The sequence below is a fragment of the Chlorocebus sabaeus genome, chromosome 21 (genome assembly GCF_047675955.1).
Source record: "Chlorocebus sabaeus isolate Y175 chromosome 21, mChlSab1.0.hap1, whole genome shotgun sequence".
Classification (NCBI taxonomy): domain Eukaryota; kingdom Metazoa; phylum Chordata; class Mammalia; order Primates; family Cercopithecidae; genus Chlorocebus; species Chlorocebus sabaeus.
Genome location: NC_132924.1, coordinates 16,960,584 through 16,984,608, shown reverse-complemented (window position 1 = coordinate 16,984,608; position 24,025 = coordinate 16,960,584). Strand labels below are relative to the sequence as shown.

The 24,025-nt window shown below is 43.8% G+C and overlaps 1 protein-coding gene across 2 annotated transcripts; it reads right to left on the bottom strand.

Moving 5' to 3' along the window:
• Positions 1-696: 696 nt before the first annotated feature.
• H2AZ2 (H2A.Z variant histone 2) lies at positions 697-14,409 on the bottom strand. Of its 2 annotated transcripts, XM_007981415.3 has the most exons (5): positions 14,256-14,409; positions 9,769-9,846; positions 7,059-7,172; positions 1,980-2,109; positions 697-1,031 (listed from the first exon to the last, which is right to left on the bottom strand). In XM_007981415.3, exons 1-5 carry the CDS (start codon positions 14,256-14,258, stop codon positions 970-972), a joined length of 387 nt encoding a protein of 128 aa, XP_007979606.1. In that variant the 5' UTR covers positions 14,259-14,409; the 3' UTR covers positions 697-969. The 2 variants fall into 2 exon arrangements, with proteins under 2 accessions (XP_007979606.1, XP_007979608.1); XM_007981417.3 differs by lacking the exon at positions 7,059-7,172 and having other exon boundaries at positions 14,256-14,391.
• Between the last annotated feature and the right edge of the window lie 9,616 nt (positions 14,410-24,025).

Below are 24,025 nucleotides of genomic sequence, written 5' to 3'. Positions count from 1 at the left end.
GCCGCTGTGCCTGGTCGAGATGGCGTTTTACCATGTTGGTCAGGCTGGTCTCGAACTCCTGACCTCAAGTGATCCACCAGCCTCAGCCTCCCGAAGTGCTGGGATTACAGGTGTGAACCACCATGCCTGGCCAAAAATTGGGATTTTAAACCAAAAGGAAAAACCTTTGATAAACTGAACATCAGGCTCTGAAGTCAGCCAGATCTAGGTTTGAATCATAGCTCTGTCATTTTCTATCTACTAGTTGAATGTTTTTTTGGCATAGCATACAATTTCTGTGACCCTTAGACTCCACATCTATAATGTGGGGGGAATAAAATTTCTTAGTCAGTAGAGCACTCAGCAAAGGGCCTGGCAAATGGTAAGTGCTCAGTATAGAATTCAAATAATTCCATTACCATTTCAGTCATAAATGCACACTTTTCCATAATCTAACATCTCTCAAATTGGGATGTCTCATAATTGATGGTGTATCATGATTTAATTGGCAGGCTTTTTTCCTAGTGGTTTGTAAAAAAATGGTGCTACAGATCAACAGCATGTAAGAGTCAATATACCATGGTATCAATCATTGTAAAGCTATATTCCCAATTTCTGTTCCAAGGTTACTCTGAATAACCAATCTGAGATTTAAAATATTTAAAGTCTGAGCAAAATATTTCTAATACATCATGAACAGAACAGTTTTGAGACAAATTAATTTTGTAAAAAATGGTTTATCAATTCCATTTTTGTATAAAACACGCGGGAGAAACCTAGCCAATCAACACACAACTGTCACCACATGAAAAGGTACTTTTATCAAACTTCGAGTCTAAGAACGTACAAATGTTTCTTTTATCATGTCTACAGTAATTGTCTATGCTTTTCCATTTAACTGTTGTTAAAAATTCCACATATCCCCATTATTTCTTCTGTCCCAGTTACAGTACAACGACAGGGAGGAAGAGGGTTGGTTAAAGCATCCCTCTAAGCAGTTTTCTGCTGTCCCTTCTTTCCAATCAGAGATTTGTGGATGTGAGGGATCACACCTAGAATGAAATTAAAAAAAGTTATTAAAAACTTTTAAAGTTTTTGCCTCAAGTAAGAAGTTAATTATACAAAAAATGAAATTAGGTCCCTTTTCATATTCTGATACTGTTAAACTATCTAAACCAATGGCTACCCCCCACGGGTCTGTGAACCCTTTAAAACTGTATGTAAAATTGTGTGACTTTCTGTGCATTTTTCGAGAAGAGTAACCAGTTTTTTTTTTTTTTTTTTGAGATAGTCTCGCTTTGTTGCCAACGCTGGGGTGCAGTGGTGTAATCTCAGCTCACTGCGACCTGGGTTCAAGTGATTCTTGTGCCTCCGCCTCCTGAGTAGCTGGGATTACAGGCATGCACCACCATGCCCAGCTAATTTTTGTATTTTTAGTAGAGACGGGGTTTCACCACATTGGACGGGCTGGTCTTGAACTCCTGACCTCGGGTGATCCGCCTGCCTATCAGCCTCCCAAAGTGTTGAGATACAGATGTGAGCCACCGCGCCCAGCTGTAACCATCGCTTTCATGATGTTCTCCGAGGGTTATCCAAATAAGATTAAGAACCACCAACTTACCTCTCACTTTCACTGATCCTGACCCACTTTTCAAGTGTATTTATTTCAACCCTTCCCAGTGTATGTTATGCGACTTCTCCAACTCATTTTTCAAACAGTTAAAAAGGTATGGGAAATATGTTAAACATCAGGCTTTAAGTATCATATGAAATTTAGATAAAGAACTGGCTAAAATAAAAATAGCATTACATATGGGTATAAGGAAATATTTATTCAGATCATTATGAAAAGAAGCTTAGAATTGTTATAGATTTAATATTTATGAAATTAAAGTTTATATGCTTTCTAGTTAACCAATCAAATATACTGTATCATTGATCTGAACGATATATTAGTCAGAAAGACCAGTAAGAATCAAGGCTTAAGTAGTAATACATACCACCTCCAGCTATGGTAGCCTTGATAAGAGAATCCAACTCTTCATCACCACGGATTGCAAGCTGCAAGTGACGCGGAGTGATACGCTTTACTTTGAGATCCTTAGAAGCATTACCTGCCAGCTCCAGCACCTACAAAGCATCCATGATTAGCATATCAAATGAAGGACGTTGGATTCCAAATGAAGGATCACTTAGCATTTGTACATACAAAACGCACAAACATTACATAAACTGATAACACATTTTTCTTTTCTTTTTTTTTTTTTTTGAGACATAATCTCACTCTGTCACCCAGGCTGGAGGGCCAGGGGGGCAATCTCAGCTCATTGCAAGTTCTGCCTCCCGGGTTCGCGCCATTCTCCTGCCTCAGCCTCCTGAGTAGCTGGGACCACAGGTGTCCACCACCACGCCCGGCTAATTTTTTGTATTTTTAGTAGAGGCGGGTTTCACCATGTTAGCCAGGATGGTCTTGATCTGACTTCCTCGTGATCCACCCGCCTCAGCCTCCCAAAGTGCTAGGATTACAACTGTAAACTGCCACACCCAGCCAAAGTCACATATTTTAATATATACTTATAGTCCATTTTTGTACAACCCTTAATAGCTGAAATGCATTTCCTAATGCTTTTAGAAGTTTTCAAATGTATTTTAAAAATTTTTTAAAAATAAAAGAGATGGGACCTCACTATGTTGCCAGGGCTGGTGTCAAACCCTTGGCCTCAAGTGATCCTCCTCCTTTAGCCTCTCAAAGTGCTGGGAATATAGGTGTGGGCCATCGCACTCAGCCTAAAATATAATTTAAAATAATTTCTTTTTTTTGAGATGAAGTCTTGCTGTGTTGCCCAGGGTGGAGTGCAATGGCGTGATCTCAGCTCACTGCAACCACTGCCTCCTGGGTTCAAATGATTCTCCTGCCCCAGCCTCCGAAGCAGCTGGGACTACAGGCGCATGCCACCATGCCCGGGTAATTGTATATTTTTAGTAGAGATGGGGTTTTGGCTGGGCGCAGTGGCTCACGCCTGTAATCTCAGCACTTTGGGAGGCCGAGATGGGCAGATCATGAGGTCAGGAGATCGAGACCATCCTGGCTAACACAGTGAAACCCCATCTCTACTAAAAATACAAAAAATTAGCCAGGCGTGGTGGCAGGTACCTGTAGTCCCAGCTATTCAGGAGGCTGAAGCAGGAGAATGGCGTGAACCCAGGAGGCAGAGCATGCAGTGAGCCGAGACGGCGCCACTGCACTCCAGCCTGGACGACAGAGCAAAGACTCTTCTCAAAACAAAAACAAAAACAAAAACAAAACAAAACAAAACAAAACAAAACAAAACAAAACAAAACAAAACACCAGACACAGGATTTCACCATATTGGCTAGGCTGGTCTCAAAACTCCTGACCTTGTGATCTGCCTGCCTCGGCCTCCCAAAGTGCTGGGATTACAGACCTGAGCCACCACGCCAGGCCACCTCTTCATTTTAAATACAGCAGTGTTGGGTATACATGAGAATCAACTGAACTTTAAAAATACAAAAATCAGCCGGGTGTGGTGGCACACGCCTGTAATCTCAGCTACTCGGGAGGCTGAGGCAGGAGAGTTGTTAAACCCGGGAGGTGGAGGTTGCAGGAGCTGAGATCGTGCCATTGAACTCCAGCCTGGGCGACAGAGCAAGACTCCATTAAAAAAAAAAAAAAAAAAAAATTGACTGCACCCACACATTCATTGTCTAATCTTGACCTAAATTGTTTTTGTTTGTTTGTTTTGAGACGGAGTCTTGCTTTGTCACCCAGGCTGGAGTGCAGTGGCGCGATCTCAGCTCACTGCAAGCTCCGCCTCCCGGGTTCACGCCATTCTCCTGCCTCAGTCTCCCGAGAAGTTGGGATTACAGGCGCCCATCACCACTCCTGGCTAATTTTTTTTGTATTTTTAGTAGAGACGGGGTTTCACCATGTTAGCCAGGATGGTCTCAATCTCCTGACCTCATGATCCGCCAGCCTCGGCCTCCCAAAGTGCTGGGATTACAGGCGTGAGCCACCGCGCCCAGCCTGTTTTTTTTTTTTTTTTTTTTTAAGACACTGTCTCACTGTCATGCAGACTGGAGTGCAGTGGTGCAATACATGGCTCACTGCAGCCTCAACCTCCTGGGCTCAGGTAATCCTCCCACCTCAGCCTCTCCAGTAGCTGGGACTATAGGTGCATACTATCACATCTGGTTAATTTTTTGTATTTTTTTGTAGAGACAGGGTTTTGCCATGTTGTCCAGGCTGGTCTGGAAGTCCTGGACTCAAATGATCTGCCTGCCTTGACCTCCCAAAGTGCTGAGATTATAGGCATGACTCACTGTGTTAACTTTAAACATTTTCACCAAAGTTCCCAAAGATTTAAAAAAAAGGGGTGCTTAGATGGGGCTTGAACCTTGTGAACCAGAATGCTGAATATAAGCCACCACACCCAGCCAAAGTCATATATTTTAATATATCCACGTGGTCTATTTCTGCACAACCCTTAATAGCTGAAATTTCTTTCCTTTTTATTTTTATTTTTTTTGAGATGGAGTCTCGCTCTGTTGCCAGGCTGGAGTGCAGTGGCGTGATCTCGGCTCACTGCAACCTCTGCCTTCTGGATTCAAGCGATTCTCCTGCCTCAGCCTCCTGAGTAGCTGGGACTATATACAGGTGCCCGCCACCATGCCCAGCTAATTTTTGTATTTTTAGTAGAGATGGGGTTTCACCATGTTGGCCAGAATGGTCCTGATCTCTTGACCTCATGATCTGCCCACCTCAGCCTCCCAAAGTGTTGGGATTACAGGCGTGGGCCACAGTGCCCAGCTGTGAAATTTCTTAACGCTTTTAGAAAAGTTTAAAAATGTATTTTAATTAAAATTTAAATTAAAAAATTTAAAAAAATACAAGAGGCCAGGTGGCCTCTTTTAATAGAAGGTGGCTCATGTCTGTAATCCCAGCACTTTGGGAGGCTGAGGAGGGCAGATCCAGGAGTTTGAGATCAGCCTGGCTAACATGGCAAAACCTTGTCTCTACAAGAAAATAACAAAAATTAGCCAGGTGTGGTGATGTATACCGCTAGCCCTAGTTACTCCGGAGGCTGAGGTGGGAGAATTGCTGGAACCCAGAAGGCAGAGGTTGCAATGCGCAGAGATCATGCCACTGCATTCCAGCCTGGGAGACAGAGAGAGACCCTGTCTCAAAACAAACAAACAAGAAAACCCCAAAAAAACAAAACACCTCTTAATCATGACACAGCTAAGTTGAAACTATCCATAATATCCATAATTCAATGTTAAATTCCCAGTGGGACACAGATGACTTGGTGAGATTAATGAAAAAATGATAGCAATGATAACTGACATACAGATTAAAAGCTAAATTCCTCAGCCTAGCTCCCAATCACATCTTCCCCAAGTAACACCCTTCTGTTTCTACCAGAATGTTACTCAAATTACTTCCCCAGCCTGGAATGTAGGTGAAGTTTCACGACTTCCCAATGGATTTTTTTTTTTAGGAGGAATAGGGATGGGGAAAGTGGTGGTCTATGACCCAAGAATTAAGAACTCTTGCCCAATTAACTTGTCTTCCTGAAATTTCAAACTAAGTAACATACAGCAATTTTGTATGTATAATCCTGCAGAGAACCAGAAGAACAGATTGAGTCTTTTACTTCTAATATCATATTTGTGATTTTTATGTATCATCACACTGGGAAAACTTTACATCATCGCAAATCTTCATAAACTAAAACATTATGCTGTAACTTCACAAATACTTCTACTGATTATATACATACTTCAAAGTTCACTGGGATATGGTGGCTTATGTCTGTAATCCCAGCACCTTGGGAGGACCACTTGAGGCTAGGAGTTGGAAACCAGTCTGGGCAACATAGGGAGCCCCCAACTCCACAAAAAATAAAAATAAAAAATTAGCAACTGGCGTGGTGGCTCACACCTGTAATCTCAGCACTTTGGGAGGCTGAGGTGGGTGGATCACCTGAGGTCAGGAATTCAAGACTGACCTGGCCAACATGGTGAAACCCTGTCTCCACTAACAATACAAAGATTAGCCGGGTGTGGTGGCGGGTGCCTGTAATCCCAGTTACTGGTGAAGCTGAGGCAGGAGAATTGCTTGAACCCAAGAGGTGGAGGTTGCAGTGAGTCAAGACTGTGCCACTGCGCTCCACCTGGGGAGCACCTATCTCAAAAAAAAAAAAAAAAAAAAATTAGCCAGGTGTGGCGGCACAAACCTGAAGTCACAGTTACTAGGGAGGCTGAGGCAGGAGGATCCCTCGAACCCAGGAGGTTTGAGGTTGGAATGAGCTATGATCATGCCACTGTACTCCAGCCTAGGTGACAGAGTGAGACCCAGTCTCAATATAAATAAATGAAAATAAAAGATAAGAGATTGCTGGCCTTTGCTTAACTTTAAATTTTTTTTTTACTTTGAGATAGAGTCTTACTCTGTCACACAGCCTAGTCTGGAACTCCAGGACTCAAGTGTACAATCTACCCACTTCAGCCTCCCAAAGTGCTGGCATTACAGGCGTGAATCACCGTGCCCAGTCCCTTGCTTAGCTTTAAAAATAAGTACACCAAGGTTCTTTTACATTAGTATTGGGTAATAGCTGACAAGATGCATCTCAAACTGCACTGTTAAAGAAACCAATGAGGCCGGACGTGGTGGCTCAAGCCTGTAATTCCAGCACTTTGGGAGGCCGAGGCAGGTGGATCACCTTGTCAGGAGTTTGAGACCAGTGTGGCCAATATGGTGAAACCCTGTCTCAACTAAAAATACAAAAATTTAGCTGGGCACGGTGGTGCACACCTGTAGTCCTAGCTTGGGAGGTTGAGGTGGGAGAATTGCTTGAATTTGGGAGGCAGAGGTTGCAGTGAACGGAGACTGGCCATTGCACTCCAGCCTGGGAAACAAGAGTGAAACTCTATCTCCAAAAAAACAAAAAAGCCCCAATGAGCATAATATCTTTTTTCAAATATATTCCATGGGTTTATGTCACTTAGACTAGTGCACCTTCTGGACTGCCATATACAACAGACATTCCTGTACAAACCTCTGCAGTGAGGTACTCCAGAATCGCAGCACTGTACACGGCAGCAGTGGCACCCACCCTTCCATGGCTTGTGGTGCGAGTCTTCAAGTGTCTGTGGATGCGGCCCACAGGAAACTAAAAGAGAGATGTCTTAGTGGGAAGCACTGCAGAGTCTTAACATTGCACTGACTGTAATCAAAGGCTGAAAAATGTGAGTAAGCATGAAATAATAAAAAACTTGATCACACATATCAGAAGTCAAATGTATTAGGCAATTAACAGTTCCCAGGGCCTGTGTCTATGTTCTGGTAATCAGTCCAAAATCTTTAACCTCTGCATAATATGGAGAATATCACTCTAAAATGAAGAAAAACCATGCAGGGCTGTCATCAACTATACATTCACAACATGACCCATGGGTCAAATTCCTGTCTAGTTAATTTCTTCAGATAAAAGGCACATGCAACTTTGAACCTCCAGTACCTTCCTCAGATCTTATTAAATGTTCTTTCTTCAGTTTCAAGAGGTGATCTGATAGTTAAGAAAAATCAGTACTATTATCTTATTGTGATTCTGCTTTCCGAAAAAGAGGGTACTTTTCTCATTTCAGAGTATCCTAATTCCACTTGTCTGTGCCCTTTATTATTTTTTTTATTGAGACAGAGTCTCACTCTGTCGCCGAGGCTGGAGTGCAGTAGTGCCATCTTGGCTCACTGCAACCTCTGCCTCCCAGGTTTCAAGCGACTCTCCTGCCTCAGCCTCCTAAGTAGGTGGGATTATAGGCACGCCAGGACGCCTGGCTGTTTTGTATTTTTAGTAGAGATGGGGTTTTGCGTGATCTGCCCACCTTGGCCTCCCAAAGTGCTGGGATTACAGGCATGAGCCACTGCGCCCAGCCTGTCTGTGCCCTTTCTTACAGACCTACCTCATCCCTTCACTGTTGCATTATTTCAACAGCTACAATTACTTCCTTTCCGCTGGTTCCTTTCCTTCTACAGACTTTACTGAAAACTTCACAATCTATGAAAACTGCTTCCAGTTACAGTCTAGAAAGTCTCTTTCCAAAGACTGAATTTAAAAAACAAATCCTGAAACCCTTACTTTCTTGTCACCCATTTTTTCCTAACCCTAACTTGGTTTCTGTTAAACAGTACTTTTGAAGGCCAGGAGTGACATTTTACTTCCTTAATAAACACAAGCAATCTTTTTTTTTTTTTGCATTTATACTTCGTCTCTAAGTGACCAAAAGCTTCTTAAGAGCAAGATTTATGTCTTCTTTTCCTTTGTATCCTTAGTAACCAGTATGTTGTCTGGCATACAGTAGGCCCTCAAAAACATTTCTTCTTAGACTTCAGAGTTCTCATACCAACCCTGACTACTCCTCAGCCTTTTCTTAAAGTTTTTGAGGGGTCCTCCAATATCCTTGTGCTCCTTTCTCATTCCCTTAGGTTAGGAAACTCATCCATAACATAAACTATCAATTTTACATAAATGATCTCAAATTCCTAATTCGATCACCTCTCTTAGAAAGCTGAACTCATGTTTCCAACTTCTGGACATTTTCACATGGATGTTTTAGTGAACTTCAAAATGATCCCATTTAGGCCGGGCGCAGTGGCTCACGCCTGTAATCCCTGCACTTTGGGAGGCCGAGGCGGGCGGATCACGAGGTCAGGAGATCGAGACCATCCTGGCTAACACGGTGAAACCCCATCTCTACTAAAATACAAAAAAATTAGCCGGGCGTGGTGGCGGGCGCCTGTAGTCCCAGCTACTCAGGAGGCTGAGGCAGGAGAATGGTGCGAACCCGGGAGGCAGAGCTTGCAGTGAGCCGAGATGGTGCCACTGCACTCCAGCCTGGGCGACAGAGTGGACTCTGCCTCAAAAAAAAAAAAAAAAAAAAAAAAGATCCCATTTAAATTTACTCATAACTTGACCCTGTTACAAACTCCTGTGTTCTTTAGGTTCTAAGCCTTAGAGAAACTTCTGACTTCCTCTTAACCTTACACTGCTTCACCTATTTTCTGTACACACATGATTTCTACTGCTTCCCATTCAAGTACGTTACTTTATTCCTAAATCACTGCAATAATCTCCATTGGCCTTCCATTTTCTACTTCAAATTAAGTATGCCTTAAAATAAATTCTAATTAGGAATATACATGGAAACCTAAAATACAGAATGTGCACATCAATATAAATTCCCATCCCCCTTCTTTCGGTATCATCTGGATCATGTTGTCCTCTTGCTTAAACTCTCAATGGCTTACCACTGCCAAGAGGATAACAGTTTACAGTTTGGCCTTCCAAGTTTCCTGATTAAAAGTATTTCTCGGCCAGGCACAGTGGCTCACGCCTGTAATCCCAGCACTCTGGGAGGCTGAGGCGGGCGGATCACGAGGTCAAGAGATTGAGACCATCCTGGCCAACATGGTGAAACCCCGTCTCTACTAAAAATACAAAAACTAGCTGGGCATGGTGGTGCGCACCTGTAGTCCCAGCCACGCAGGAGGCTGAGGCAGGAGAATCGCTTGAATCCAGGAGGCAGAGGTTGCAGTGAGCCGAGATCGTACCACTGCACTCCAACCTGGTGATAGAGCGAGACTCTGTCTCAAAAAAAAAAAAAAAAAGTTTGTAGTAATACAAGTAGACTTCTGTAATCGATGAAACATAGGTCATAAATTACAACAGTAAAGAAAATAGTAATGTAACGACAGCATGGATTCATTACCTGTAGCCCAGCTCTCTGTGAGCGAGATACTGCCTTAGCCTTGGCCTTCCCACTGTCCTTTCCAGCTTTGCCTCCAGCCTAAATGCAAAAAAAAATTTTTGAATGAAAAGAGTTGAAAATACTACTTCAAAAATATTCTGGAAACAGAATTTCTTCTACTTTTACTTTAGGTAGTTAAAAATATGTAGGTGATCCCCTTCCTCATATACATGGGATTCTATCACCTTTTATAATTTCTATCAAAGAAGTCAAACCTTAAACGCTTATTGAAAATATGAGATTTTTCTTTTTTCTTTTTTTTTGAGATGGAGTCTAGCTCTGTTGCCCAGGTTGGAGTGCAGTGGGGCAATCTTGGCTCACTGCAAACTCCGCCTCCCAGGCTCAAGTGATTCTCCTGCCTCAGGCTCCTGAGTAGCTGAGATTACAGGTGCGCACCACCACACACAGCTAATTTTTGCATTTTTAGTACAGATGGGGTTTCACCATGTTGGCCAGGCTGGTCTTGAACTCCTGACCTCAAGCGATCCACCCGCTTTGGCCTCCCAAAGTGCTGGGATTACAGGCATGAGCCACAGTGCCAGGTTGAAAAATATGAGATTTCTAAAAACTAACATATTTATCAATTTCCAGATTGAAGAATCTTGCAAGTCAATATAACTTTTATGCATACATGAAATATTTCACAATTTTTATCAATGTCAATGTAACATATATTACTTCCACAGAAATATTTAGAACTCTCAGAAAAATAAAGCATATTCCAAGAAAAAAAAACCCTCAAAAAATTAAACACAGAATTGTCATATAGTCTAACAATTCCACTTCTAGGTATACACCCAAAAATTGAAAGCAAGGATTCAAACAAATACTTGTACACCCATGTTCACAGAAGCTTTATTCAGAATAGCCAAAAGGTGGAAACAATCTTGAGTGTCCAATGATGGATGAACAAAATGATATATATATAATGGGATAGTATTCAGCTTTAAAAAGGAAATTCTGACACAAGCTACAACATAAATGGGCCTTGAGGACATTATGCTAAGGAAAATAAGACAGTTACAAAAAAAACAAAAACCATATGATTCTACTTATGAGGTTCCTAAAATAGTAAAGTTCATAGTCAGCAGATTTGTGGTTGCCAGGGGTAGCTGCTTCCTGGGTTCAAGTGATTCTCCTGCCTCAGCCTCCTAAGTAGCTGGTAGTACAGGTGTGCACCACCACACGCTGCTAATTTTTGTATTTTTAGTACCAACAAGGCTTCTGTACGTTGGCCAGGCTGGTCTTGAACTCCTGACCTCAAGCGATCTGCCTGCCTTGCCCTTCCAAAGTACTAGGATTACAGGCGTAAGCCACCGCGCCTGACCGAGTTACTGTTGAATGGGTAGAGTTTCCACTTGGGAAGATGAAAAAGTTCGAGATAGATGGCAGTGATGGTTGCACACTATAAATGTACTTAATGCCACTGAACTGTACGCTTAAAAAAAAACCTATTTCTGCATGAAAAAGGTAAAGTATGTGCAAATGTACTGAGCTATTAAGTAAATATGGGGTATTATAAAGTATGTGTGTACACATATATTTCTAGAAGGTGACACAATAAATTAGAAATGCTATTTGCCTCTAAGGAGGAAATACTAAGGGTCTGACTTAAGAAAACTAATTTTCTCTCATATATTTTGTTTTTACCATTTAAATAGATTATTTCTTTACTGTTAAATCAGTTTACAGGATTGGTTGTTTGAGGGGCTATACTTTCAAAACAGATGGTAAGCTTTGAAATGGCATATCCCCTTTGTAGCTAACCCATTCCTTAAAGATTTTTTAAAGCTAAAAATTACCCCTGTATACTTCCTCTAATCGCATGTCTAAGTGAATTAAGCGCGTCACCCAAGATAATATGGAAGAAAAACAGTAAAACCTTGGCAGGTATTAGAAACAGGAAAAATAAAAATCTAAGAACTAATTCATACTCTCTTACATTAGGTAATTCAGCAAGAGACTGATTTAAGTTTATCAGGAAGAACTGAGATGTTCTTGATTTCTACCAGAATGCCTCATATATTTCAATAATTTTGACTATGTTGTTATATAAGAAAAATATAATTTTTGGATTTTTGAGGTCGGCTCCCCTAACAAGACAGGTCTTACTTCTCAAATAAAAAACCCTTTTTATCTCTATTTGCCTAATATATAACACTTAAAAACCTCTCAACTGGCATCTAAAATTATAATCACTGTCTTCCTATGACTGGATTGGAAAAAATAAGAACTAGTCACTAATGAAAAGCCAACAACTACAAAACTCCCCAGGCTCCCCAGGTCATATAATAACTACTCTGCTTAAGCAATTTTATCCTCACTGTTTCAGATACATCATATTTGCTGTTCTATTTGCTTTTTAAAGAAGTAGACATATAGTCAGATTTTAAAAGTCTCAATACTGACTAGTTCCAATATTTAGAGACTCTCGATACAATTCTCATACTTAACAAAAGAAAACTTTCATGGTATCAAACTTATCTGAATATGAAATTATATAATAAATGGATAATTACTTTCTTTCCGATATCCCCTCAAACTGTATACATAGCCTCCCTACTTTGAACATTCATTTTAATTGGTGCTTGAGAAACCAAATATAATTTTTTAATTCCAATAATTGACTTCATATTAACCTGAGTTAAGGTTGCTGGTTTTTAAAAATTACACACACACACACACACAGGAGGAAGAGGGAGTTCATTTCACTTGGATAAACTTGCAAACTGGATACTAAGACACTTTCATGTCAGTTTTAACAGATATCTGCTTACTTCCTTTCAGGTTTAAAATCTATCAAGAACGACAACTCAGTGTCTCCTGTGTTTTAGCTTATGTTAATACTTATGTATTTTTAGCTACTGGTAAGTGGATGTAAAACATACAGCGTATCACTAGAGACTGAAAAACATCTAAGAAACTAGAATCGGCCAGGCGCGGTGGTTCACGCCTGTAATCCCAGCACTTTGTGAGGCCGAGGCAGGGGGATCACGAGGTCAAGAAATCGAGACCATCCTGGCCAACATGGTGAAACCCAATCTCTACTAAAAATACAAAAAATTAGCTGGGCGTGGTGGCGCACACCTGTAGTCCCAGCTACTCGCGAGGCTGAGGCAGGAGAATTGCTTGAACCCAGGAGATGGAGGTTGCAGTGAGCCAAGATCGCGCCATTGCACTCCAGCCTGGCGACAGAGTGAGACTCCGTCTCAAAACAAACAAACAAACAAAAAACTACAATCATGAAAATCATCTGTTTGAGCAAATCCTTTTACAGATTAGATGTAGGCTGTATCTCAGTCTGTTAAAGTATAGTACTTTACAATAACAATAAACTATACGTTAGACGTTGGAAGCAATTGTCCCTCAAGTCTATTCCAGCTATAAGATTTGGGTATTTTACAATAACCAAACATTTTGTCCTCTAGACTGGCCAATCTGTTTATAGTTAGGTGTTAAGTCTATTAAATACCGTATCTGACACATCAAGCACAAATCATCTAATATTATCTGCAGTATGAGAAATGACAGCCTGGTGTTAACTTTTAAGCAGGTAGCTCCCGTTGAAGTAACCTTTCAACAGAATGCTTAAAGCACGAATACCGGCAAAAATAAGATTCCATAATAACAATCTTACTATTTTTACACAATCTTTGATGCAACTCAGAGCGTACCCTTTAGCACTTTCTCCTTTCCCTCAACTTTAAAATGGGGCTGAAGTTCTATTCACTTTCATTTTTTTAAAGCCACACTTTTCTTATCTAGATCTGAATTTCAGAATGAAAAGATGAATGCTTTAAGACTGAAAATTCATAGCAAGGGCAAAGGAAAGTACCGTTTTATAATGAAAACCGCAAACTGCATGGGGGTCAGAAGATAACGGGCGTTCATTTCAAACCTATGCAATCACCTAGAACAAATCGTGTGGTTCTGGTCTATAAAACCATTCTTTGTAGCTCAAAAGACCACAAATACAAGCACCCTTTCGCAGAAACCCTCAAATTGACTGCCAGAGAGATTACGTAACCAAACATCGCCAAAGACTTATCTAACTTGTATAGCGGCAGCCGGTTTGACCTCATTCATACAGAGGAGCGATCACATTAAGATCCGGCACTTGTTTCTACGTTTCCAAGCCGGATTCTGGTGTCCTCCTCCTTCTAAGACGGGCGGTGCAGCGTCACCAGCGTCGGGACAGACCTGTCCGGCTCGGAACAGACTTCGCGCTCTACCCGGCCAGGCCCAGCTCTCACCCGGGGACCCGTGTCGGGCTCCGCAGCCGGGATATGGCGCCCCCCGGCGGGTGGCGAGGGGCTCGACCGGACGAAGCCCCGACACCCGCAAACTCCCGACTCCACAGGTAGCGGCGCCGACGCCGGGGCCTCCGCGCTCTGCTCCCCCGGCCCTGTCCTAGGCCCCGTGCCCCCGACCCACCCGGCCGCCCTTACCATGTTCTCGGCGCCGACTCTGCCTCCGCTCGGCCGCGCGCCCGCCCGCTGACGACCTGCGCCGCCGCCGCCGCTCTCGCAGCACCGACCGCCGCCGCCGGAGCCGGACAATACCCCGTGCCCGCCTCGCGCTGCTGCGGCCAATGCCCGCTTGTCTTGCTGGTTCGAACCCCAGCGGCTGTTCAATCGCGCGCCTCCTTCTAGCCAGACCCCGCCCCCCCGGCACCGCCTACCTAACGGCTGTTTGTTTTTGCACACGGCACGCGGAGGCGGGGCTTCCAGCCCAATAGTGACGCCCTCTCCGCCTTTCACCAGGCACCCAAGCCTGACGAACAGAAAAGCAAACCAATGAGATTGGACGCCTAGAAGACGAAAGCCAATGAAAATATCGCCCGCGAGCAAGGGAGGCGGGCCACTGAGAAGGACAGCAAAATTAGCTAATGAGGTGAAGCGATTGCAGGCGCTGTGGCTTTCCCGCCCATTCGCGGCGTTGGTTTTCCCGCTTCTGAGACTTGTTTGGGGAGGTAAAGACTTTTGGACGTGCTTCTGCTAGTGGATTTTCACAAAGACTGTGAGGATTTATTCGTCTTAGGACGTGTGGATCAGGAGGGCGCTGGGTTTCAAGGTTAGGCAGCCCTCATGCTCAGCCGTTATTCTGGGGGACTGACTCCCCTGACGTCCTCTCAGCGCGGACCCTGGCAATCCGCGGCAGACTGAGGCGGGAGAATCGCTTGAACCCGGGAGGCGGAGGTTGCAGTGAGCCGAGATCGCGCCACTGCACTCCAGCTGGGCGACACATCGTCTCAAAAAAAAAAAAAAAAAAAAAAGCTATCAATTTGCTACCTGTTGTTATTTGTATGATAAATTCTTTTTCCTTTTTTGGAGACGGAGTCCTGGGACTACAGGCGCGCGCCCCAATGCCCAGCTAATTTTTGTATGTTTAATAGAGACGGGGTTTCCCTGTGTTGGTCAGGCTGGTCTCGAACTCCGGACCTCAGGTGATCTGCCCGCCTCTGCCTCCCAAAGTGCTGGCATTACAGGACAGCCACCGCGCCCGGGGTGTATTACAAATTCTAAGAATACGAAGATAATGGGGCCGACTTGGTGGCGCGGACCTGTAGCCTCAGCTACTGTCAAGACTGAGACAGGAGGATCTCTTGAGCCCAGGAGGTCGAGGCTGCAGTGAGTCATGATCGCACCACTGCACTCCAGCTTGGGAGACAGAGTATACCCTGTCTTAAAAAAAAAAAAAAAAAAAAAAAGTAATGGATGAGGCCGATAGTCAGGAATGAAATGACTTTAGACAATTGGGTATGCATGGGATCGTGTATGTGGGGGCAGGGGGTGGGCATAACCGAAGTCCCATACTCATGTCCCTCTAGGCCTTATACATTTTGCAGACCTCACAGAGCTCAGACTGTCGTGAGCCGTTTTTCTTCTCACCCTCTTCAGTGTGCTTATTTTGCTTACATCATTAGGTTAAAATTTGGAGGGTAACTCCCAGCTAGAAAGGAAGAAAAACTCTAAAGTAGAATCGCCTTCCCCCGGAAGCTGTTGTAAAAATTAAAGGATGTATGTGAGTGCACAGGCTCTCCAGCGATCGTTTTTCTTCCGCAGTGTTTCCACTATTTATGTATTTATTTACTTTTTGAGATGAAGTCTTGCTCTGTTGCTCAGGCTGGATGGAGTGCAGTGGTGTGATTTCAGCTCACTGCAACCTTCACCTCCTGAGTTCAAGTGATTCTCTTGCCTCAGCCTCCTAAGTAGCTGAGACTACAGGCTCCCGCCACCATTCCCCGCTAATCTTTGTATTTTTAGTAGAAATGGGGTTTCACCATGTTGGCTAGGCTGGTCTTGAACTCCTGACCACAAGTGATCCTCTCGCCTCAGCCTCCTAAAGTACTGGGATTACAGGCGTGAGCCTGTTTCCACAATTTAAAAAGGCCCATCACCCTATCATCATCATCTCTATTACAGTCTGGGCAATATGAGCTTTCTGGGAGAACCAGCTTCATTTCTTAACTGAAGAAATGGACTTAGGTGAACTTAGTCATTTGCCTGAGACCGCATAGCCTGCAGATAACCAAGATACCAGCTCACATTTGTTCCAACTCATTCCAGCTTTAAATTCTTTAATTCTTTTCACAGTGTGATGCATTGACTGTGCTAGAATGTGTTCTTGGTGTTGGTGAGTTAATAGTGAAACAAGTTTCTGCCTTAGTGGAGATTCTGTTCTCATAAGATTTTCCCAGGCTGGCACTTTAGAAATTTGTATCCAGGCCGGTGATAGCTGTTCCAAAGTTTGAATCAGGAGAAGCAACTTTGGGGAAGTGAGTCTTTAAAAAAAGGTAACTTAAATTCAAGAAGAAGAAGAGGGTGAGCTTCTAAGTAAGAATTTGGAAAAATAAGGATGAAGGTGCAGACAACTGTGAGGAAGGGTGTCCAGTGAAATAGGAAGGAATGGAGCAATGTGCCCAGATTAATAGAAGCCTCAAAACTATGTAGAAGAGTGGAGTTACTTCACTAGCAATAGCCATTGTTAATTCTTGCTCCTCTGTGTTTCTGGCCTCAGTGGATGGCATTACCAGTCTACTAAGGCATAAGCCTGCGAGTTATTCCTTTAACAGATCACTCAGTGCCTACTGTTTGCAGGCACTGTGCTAGGTACTGAAGATTTGGTGATTAGCAAAATAGACATTGTCCTTGCCCTCATGGTCCTCTGCAGTGGGAGTCAGATGTTAAAGAAATAAACAAATACCGTATGTGAATTATAAGTTCAAGTGTGCTGAAGGAAAAGAACAGGGTGCTTTAAGAGAGAAACAGGGAATGTAGTTTAGTTGGCGTGGGTGGTGTTCCACAGAGAAAGAGCATGCAGGCTGGGCGCGGTGGCTCATGCCTGTAATCCTAGCAATTTGGGAGGCCAAGGTGGGTGGATCATCTGAGGTCAGGAATTCGAGACCAACCTGGCCAACGTGGCAAAACCCTGTCTCTACTAAAAATGCAAAAATTAGCCAGGCGTGGTGGCGCATGCCTGTAATTTCCAGCTACTCGGGAGGCTGACCCAGGAAAATCACCTGAGCCCAGGAAGCGGAGGCTGCAGTGGGCTAAGATCACGCCATTGCACTTCAGCCTGGGCAATAGAGCAAGACTCCATTCCATCTTAAAAAAAAAACAAAAACAAAAACAAAAATACTTGCCCTTGTGAAGGGATTGAAAGAAGTGTTCAATAATGTATAAGAAAGCACCTAGCACTGTACCTAGCACATAATAGCCAATAAATGTTAACTTCCTTCCTTAACAGGAAAATCATTTTCTCGCCACTCTCTACCTCTCAACTTTCATGTCATTGGTTCAGATTTTTTTTTTTTGAGATGGAGTCTCACTGTTTCGCCCAGGCTGGAGTACAGTGGTGCGATCTCAGCTCACTGCAAGCTCTGCCTCCTGGGTTCACGCCATTCTCCTGCCTCAGCCTCCCGAGTAGCTGGGACTACAGGCGCCCACCACCACGCCCAGCTAATTTTTTTTTTTTTTTGTATTTTTAGTAGAGACGTGGTTTCACCGTGTTAGCCAGGATGGTCTCAATCTCCTGACCTCGTGATCTGCCCGCCTCGGCCTCCCAGAGTGCTGAGATTACAGGCATGAGCCACTGTGCCCAGCTGATTCAGATTTTGATGAAAGTGGAGTTAGGTTGAAAAAAACTGGTTCTCATGGTAGACAATAGTAATCCTTTTACTGATTTATATATCATCACTGTAAATTATATGTCATCACTGTAAACACGGATGCCAGAAAAAAGTCTGCCTACTAACAGTTTTATAAACCAAGTGTGTTAGTAAAATCTAGTTTCTAGTGAACTAGGGTTACAAAAAAGGCAAAGATGAGTCAAAGAAGAACACCAGTCTAGCCAGAAAATTTTATATAATAGCATCTATAAATGATAAACTACAATGATAAAATGATACAATGATACAATGAAAAATGATAAACATGGACAAATTATTCAACTTTGGGCTGGGAATGGTGGCTCATGCCTGTAATTCTAAAGCTTTGGGAGGCCAAGGCATGAGCCACCAGGGCAGGAGTTTGAGACCAGCCTGGGCAATATGACAAGACTCCACGTCTACAAAAATTAAAAGAAAAAATTAGCTGAGCCGGGAGCGATGGCTTACACCTGTAATCCCAGCACTTTGGGAGGCCGAGACAGGCGGATTACGAGGTCAGGAGATCGAGACCATCCTGGCTAACATGGTAAAACCCCATCTCTACTAAAAATACAAAAAAATTTTTTTTGCCACCGCACTCCAGCCTGGGCGACTGAGCAAGACTCCGTCTCAAAAAAGAAAAAAGAAAAAAATTAGCTGAGTGTGTAGTACATACCTGTGATCTCAGCTACTTGAGAGGCTGAGGTGGGCAGAGAACTTGAGCCCACGAGTTCAAGGCTTCAGTGAGCTATGTATGATCCTGTCACTGCTCACCAGCCAGGCAACAGAACCAGACAGTATCTCTTAAAAAAAAAATTATTCGGCCGGGCGTGGTGGCTCAAGCCTGTAATCCCAGCACTTTGGGAGGCCGAGATGGGCAGATCACAAGGTCAGGAGATCGAGACCATCCTGGCTAACATGGTGAAACCCTGTCTCTACTAAAAAATACAAAAACCTAGCCGGGCGAGGTGGCGGGCGTCTGTAGTCGGAGCTACTCAGGAGGCTGAGGCAGGGGAATGGCGTGAACCCGGGAGGCGGAGCTTGCAGTGAGCTGAGATCTGGCCACTGCACTCCAGTCTGGGCGACAAAGCGAGACTGTCTCAATGACAACAACAACAACAAATACAAAAAACTAGCTGGGCGAGGTGGCAGGCGCCTGTAGTCCCAGCTACAGGAGAATGGCGTAAACCCGGAGGCGGAGCTTGCAGTGAGCTGAGATCCGGCCACTGCACTCTAGCCTGGGCAACAGAGCCAGACTCCGTCTCCAAAAAAAAAAAAAAAAAAAATTATTCAATGTTGCTGGATTTAACCCAGTAATATATAGTATAATTGTTCTCAAAGTGTGATCCTTAGACCACCAGCATCAGCATCACTTGGAAATTGTTAGAAATGAATTCTTACCCCCACCCCAGACCTGCTGAATCTGACACTGAGGGTGGGACCTATAAGCACTCCAGGGGATTCTGGTGCATACTGAAATTTAAGAACCACTGGTATAGTATATGCTGCAGCACACAGTCCAGAGGCCACGTATTCCTTATAAAACTGAGGCACTTGGCCAGGTGCGGTAGCTCATCCCTGTAATCCCAGCACTTTGGGAGGCTGAGGTGGGCAGATCAGCTGAGGTCAGGAGTTCCAGACCAGCTTGGCCAACATGGTGAAACCCCATCTCTACTAAAACAAAAAGCTGGCTGTGGTGGTGCATGCTTGTAGTCCCAGCTACTCTGGGAGGCTGAAGCAAGAGAATCATTTGAACCTGGGAGGTGGAGATTGCAGTGAGCCAAGATGGTGCCACTGCACTCCAGCCTGGGCAACAGAGCAAGACTCTGTCTCAAAAAAAAAAAAAAAAAAAAAAAAAACTGGAGCACTCATTTAGCCCCTGGATGTCTACCCAGCAATTGGACTTGGCCAAAGGAAGCTGTATTGCCCAAGTTTACACTCCTTTTCAGGGGGCCTACCTCCAGTGACCGGTGGATGGAGGATATAGTGCCTAGCTCTTTTGCCTTAATTTGAGACAATTCTGAAGGGCCATTCCAGTTCCAGAGTTTCTTGTGTGATTAGTATTGACTTGATCTAACTGCATTGAAGTTCAACTTCTGCTTAATCCTGCTTTCTCCATTTTCTCATAGTTATGTCCCCAAGAGCATTCCATACTATTGCCTCTTGAAAGCAAATCCCATTTGTTTCCTGGGAAACCTGAACTAAGACAATGACTTTTCTCTGCAAAAATGTAGTCAATTTTTAAGTGGGCAAGATATTCACACGTACAAAATTTCAAAAGGTACAAAGGGTATACAGTGAAAAGTCTCCTCTGGGTGCAGTGACTCATCCCTGTAATGTCAGCATTTTGGGAGGTTAAGGCAGGAGGATTGCTTAAGTCCAGGAGTTGAAGACCAGTGTGGGTGACATAGTGAGACCCACATCTCTATGAAAAATAAAAAAAATAAGCCAGGCATGGTGGCGTGCACATGTAGTCCCAGCTACTCAGGAGGCTGAGGGAGAAGGATCACTCGAGCCCAGGAGTTTAAGGATGCAGTGAGCTGTGATTGTGCCACTGCATTCCAGCCTGAGTGAGAGCAAGACGCATACACACACACACAAAAACTCCTCCCATCCTTGCCCTTAGCCATCAGTTTCACCTGTGCAGAGGTACCCAGTGTTGCTGATACAGTGAAGTGTGTTAGCATTTAGAGAATTCAGCCTTAAAGATTACTATGCTTGGCCGGGCGCGGTGGCTCAAGCCTGTAATCCCAGCACTTTGGGAGGCCGAGATGGGCGGATCACGAGGTCAGGAGATCGAGACCATCCTGGCTAACATGGTGAAACCCCGTCTCTACTAAAAAATACAAAAAATTAGCCGGGCGAGGTGGCGGGTGCCTGTAGTCCCAGCTACTCGGGAGGCTGAGGCAGGAGAATGGCGTAAACCCGGGAGGCAGAACTTGCAGTGAGCTGAGATCCGGCCACTGCACTCCAGCCTGGGTGACAGAGCAACACTCCGTCTCAAAAAAAAAAAAAAAAAAAAAAAGATTACTATACATAGATTTGCAGGAGCTTTTATCCCTGTGTTCACTTTTAAATTCCATTTTAATGCTACAGTGCTCTTCAAAATATAAAGACTATAAGAGACAGAAATTTTCTTTTGGCTACTCTTGTAAAGGATAGCCAAATTCTCCTTTTTAAAGTACAGTCATGCATTGCTTACTGATGGGGATGCGTCCTGAGAAATGTGTCATTAGGAAATTTCATCATCATGCTCACATTATAGAGTGTACTTACACAAACCTAGATGGTATATATAGCCTACTAGACACCTAGCTATATGGCATAGCCTGTTGCTCCTAGGCTACAAATCTATACAGAATGTTACTAGTGCTGAATACTAGTGTAACATAATAGTATTTGTATACCTAAACATAGAAAAGGAACAGTAGAAATACAGTATATAAGATACAAGGCTGGGCGGGATGGCTCATGCTTGTAATCCCAACACTTTGGGAAGCTGAGGCAGGCGGATCACTTGAGGTCAGGAGTTCGAGATTAGCCTGGCCAATATGGTGAAACCCCATCTCTACTAAAAATACAAACAGGTGGGCGTGGTGGCACGTGCCTGTGATCCCAGCTACTGGGGAGGCTGAGGCAGGAGAATCGCTTGAAACCAGGAGGTAGAGGTTGCAGTGAGCCAAGATCATGCCATTGCACTTCAGCCTGGGCAACAAGAGCGAAACTCTGTCTCAGAAAACAAACAGAAACCCCCAAAAAGATACAAAACAGTACACCTGTATAGGGCACTTACCATAAATGGAGCTTGCAGGACTGGAAGTTACTTTGAATGATTCAGTGAGTGGGTGGTGAATGAATGTGAAGGCCTAGGACTTTATACTGTATACTACTGGAGACTATGAACACTGTACATAGGCTCCACTAAATTTATAAAAATACTTTTTCTTCAATAATAAGTTAACCTTAGCTTACTGTAACTTAACATTATAAACTTTACATTAAAAAAAATTTGAGTTTTTGTAAAACACTTAGCTTAAAACAAATACCTTGTATGACTGCACGAAAATGTTTTATTTCTTCATATCCATATTCTGTAAGCTTTTTGCTATTTTATTGAGAAGGGATTTTACTCTGCTACCCAGGCTTCTGTGCAATGGCGTGATCTCAGCTCACTGCAACCTTCGCCTCCTGAGCTCAAGTGATTCTCTCACCTCAGCCTCCTGAGTAGCTGAGACTATGGGCACATATCACCAGGCCTGGCAAATTTTTGTATCTTTTGTAGAGATGGGGTCTCACCATGTTGCCCAGGCTGGTCTCCATCTCCTGGACTTAAGTGATCCTTCCCCCCTCGGACTCCCGGAGTGCTGGGATTACAGACCCATGAGCCATGGCACCTGGTCTATTTTTAATTTAAAAAAAATTGTTTTTTCACTTTTAAAAACTTGTATGTTAAAAACGAAGAAACAAACACATATATTAGCCTTGGTCTATACAGGGTGAGGATCATCAATATCACTGTCTTCTACCTCCACATCTTGTCACACTGGAATGTCTTCAAGGGCATTAACACATATGGAGCTGTCATGTCCTGTGATAACAATGCCTTCTTGTGGATACCTCCTGAAGGACCTGCCTGAGACTGTTTTACAGTTCTTTTTTTATGAGTAGAAGGAGTACACTCTAAAATAATGATAAAGGGCCAGGCACAGTGGCTCACGCCTGTAATCCCAGCATTTGGGAGGCCAAGGTGGTCGGATCACTTGAGGTCAGGAGCTTGAGACCAGCCTGGCCAACATGGTGAAACCCTGCCTCTACTAAAAATAAATTAGCCAGGCGTGGTGGCAGATGCCTGTAGTCCCAGCTACTTGGGAGGCTGAGACAGGAGAATCGCTTGAACCTGGGGCGGAGGTTGCAGTGAGCCGAGTCGAGTCACTGCACTCCAGCCTGGGCGACAGAGTGAGACTCCGTCTAAAGAAATAAAAAATAAAAATAAATAAAATATTGATAAAAAGTACCAGTAATGGTCGGGCGCAGTGGCTTATGCCTGTCATCCCAGCACTTTGGGAGGCTGAAGCTGGCAGATCACCTGAGGCCAGGAGTTCGAGACCAGCTGGTCAACATGGTGAAACCCTGTCTCTACTAGAAATACAAAAATTAGCTGAGTGTGGTGGCACGCATATGTAATCCCAGCTACTCAGGAGGCTGAGGCAGGAGAATCACTTGAACCTGGGAGGCTGAGGTTGCAGTGAGCCGAGAGCACACTACTGCACTCTATCCTGGGCCACAGAACAAGACTGTCTCAAAAAAAAAAAAGTACCAGTAACAGTTTTTTATTATCATTAGCAATTATATATTGTACATAATTGCAAATGCTATAATTTTATACAACTGGCAGCCAGTACATTTGTTTACACAAGCATCACCAGAAATGTGGGTAATGCTTGTCACTAAGAAGTTACAATGGCTAGGATGGTTATGATGTTAGTAGGCAATAGGAATTTTTCAATTTCATTGTAATCTTATGGGGCCACAAATAAATGCCCTATGTGGCACATCACTGTATTATTATTATTACTATTATTTTGTAAAAATACCTGGAAAGGTTTAGGGCAGATTGCAGTGGCAAGGCAGCTACTCACATGAGCCAGAACCTGCCCAGGTTTTTTTTTTTTTTGAGATGGAGTCTCGTTCTGTCACCTAGGCTGGAGTGCAGTGGCACTATCTCGGCTCACTGCAAGCTCCGCCTCCCGTGTTCATGCCATTCTCCTGCCTCAGCCTCCGGAGAGGCTGAGTAGCTGGGACTACACAGGTGCCCACCACCACACCCGGCTAATTTTTTTTTTTGTATTTTTAGTAGAGACGGGGTTTCACCGTGTTAGCCAGGATGGTCTTGATCTCCTGACCTCGTGATCCGCCCACCGCAGCCTACCTAAGTGCTGGAATTACAGGCGTGAGCCACTGCGCCTGGCCCAAACCTGCCCAATTCTAAATGAAATCAATCAGGATGCACCCACCCTTCTGTACTCAGCTGTGATGCCTGGGACTCTGTAAAACACACTTCTGCTTTGC

Coding starts and splice junctions, on each gene's coding strand:
- H2AZ2 (XM_007981415.3), bottom strand. Junction 2,110..7,058: donor TGGAGTACCTCACTGCAGAG/GTTTGTACAGGA, acceptor GATGCTTTGTAG/GTGCTGGAGCTGGCAGGTAA. Junction 1,032..1,979: donor GGCTACCATAGCTGGAGGTG/GTATGTATTACT, acceptor ATTTCATTCTAG/GTGTGATCCCTCACATCCAC.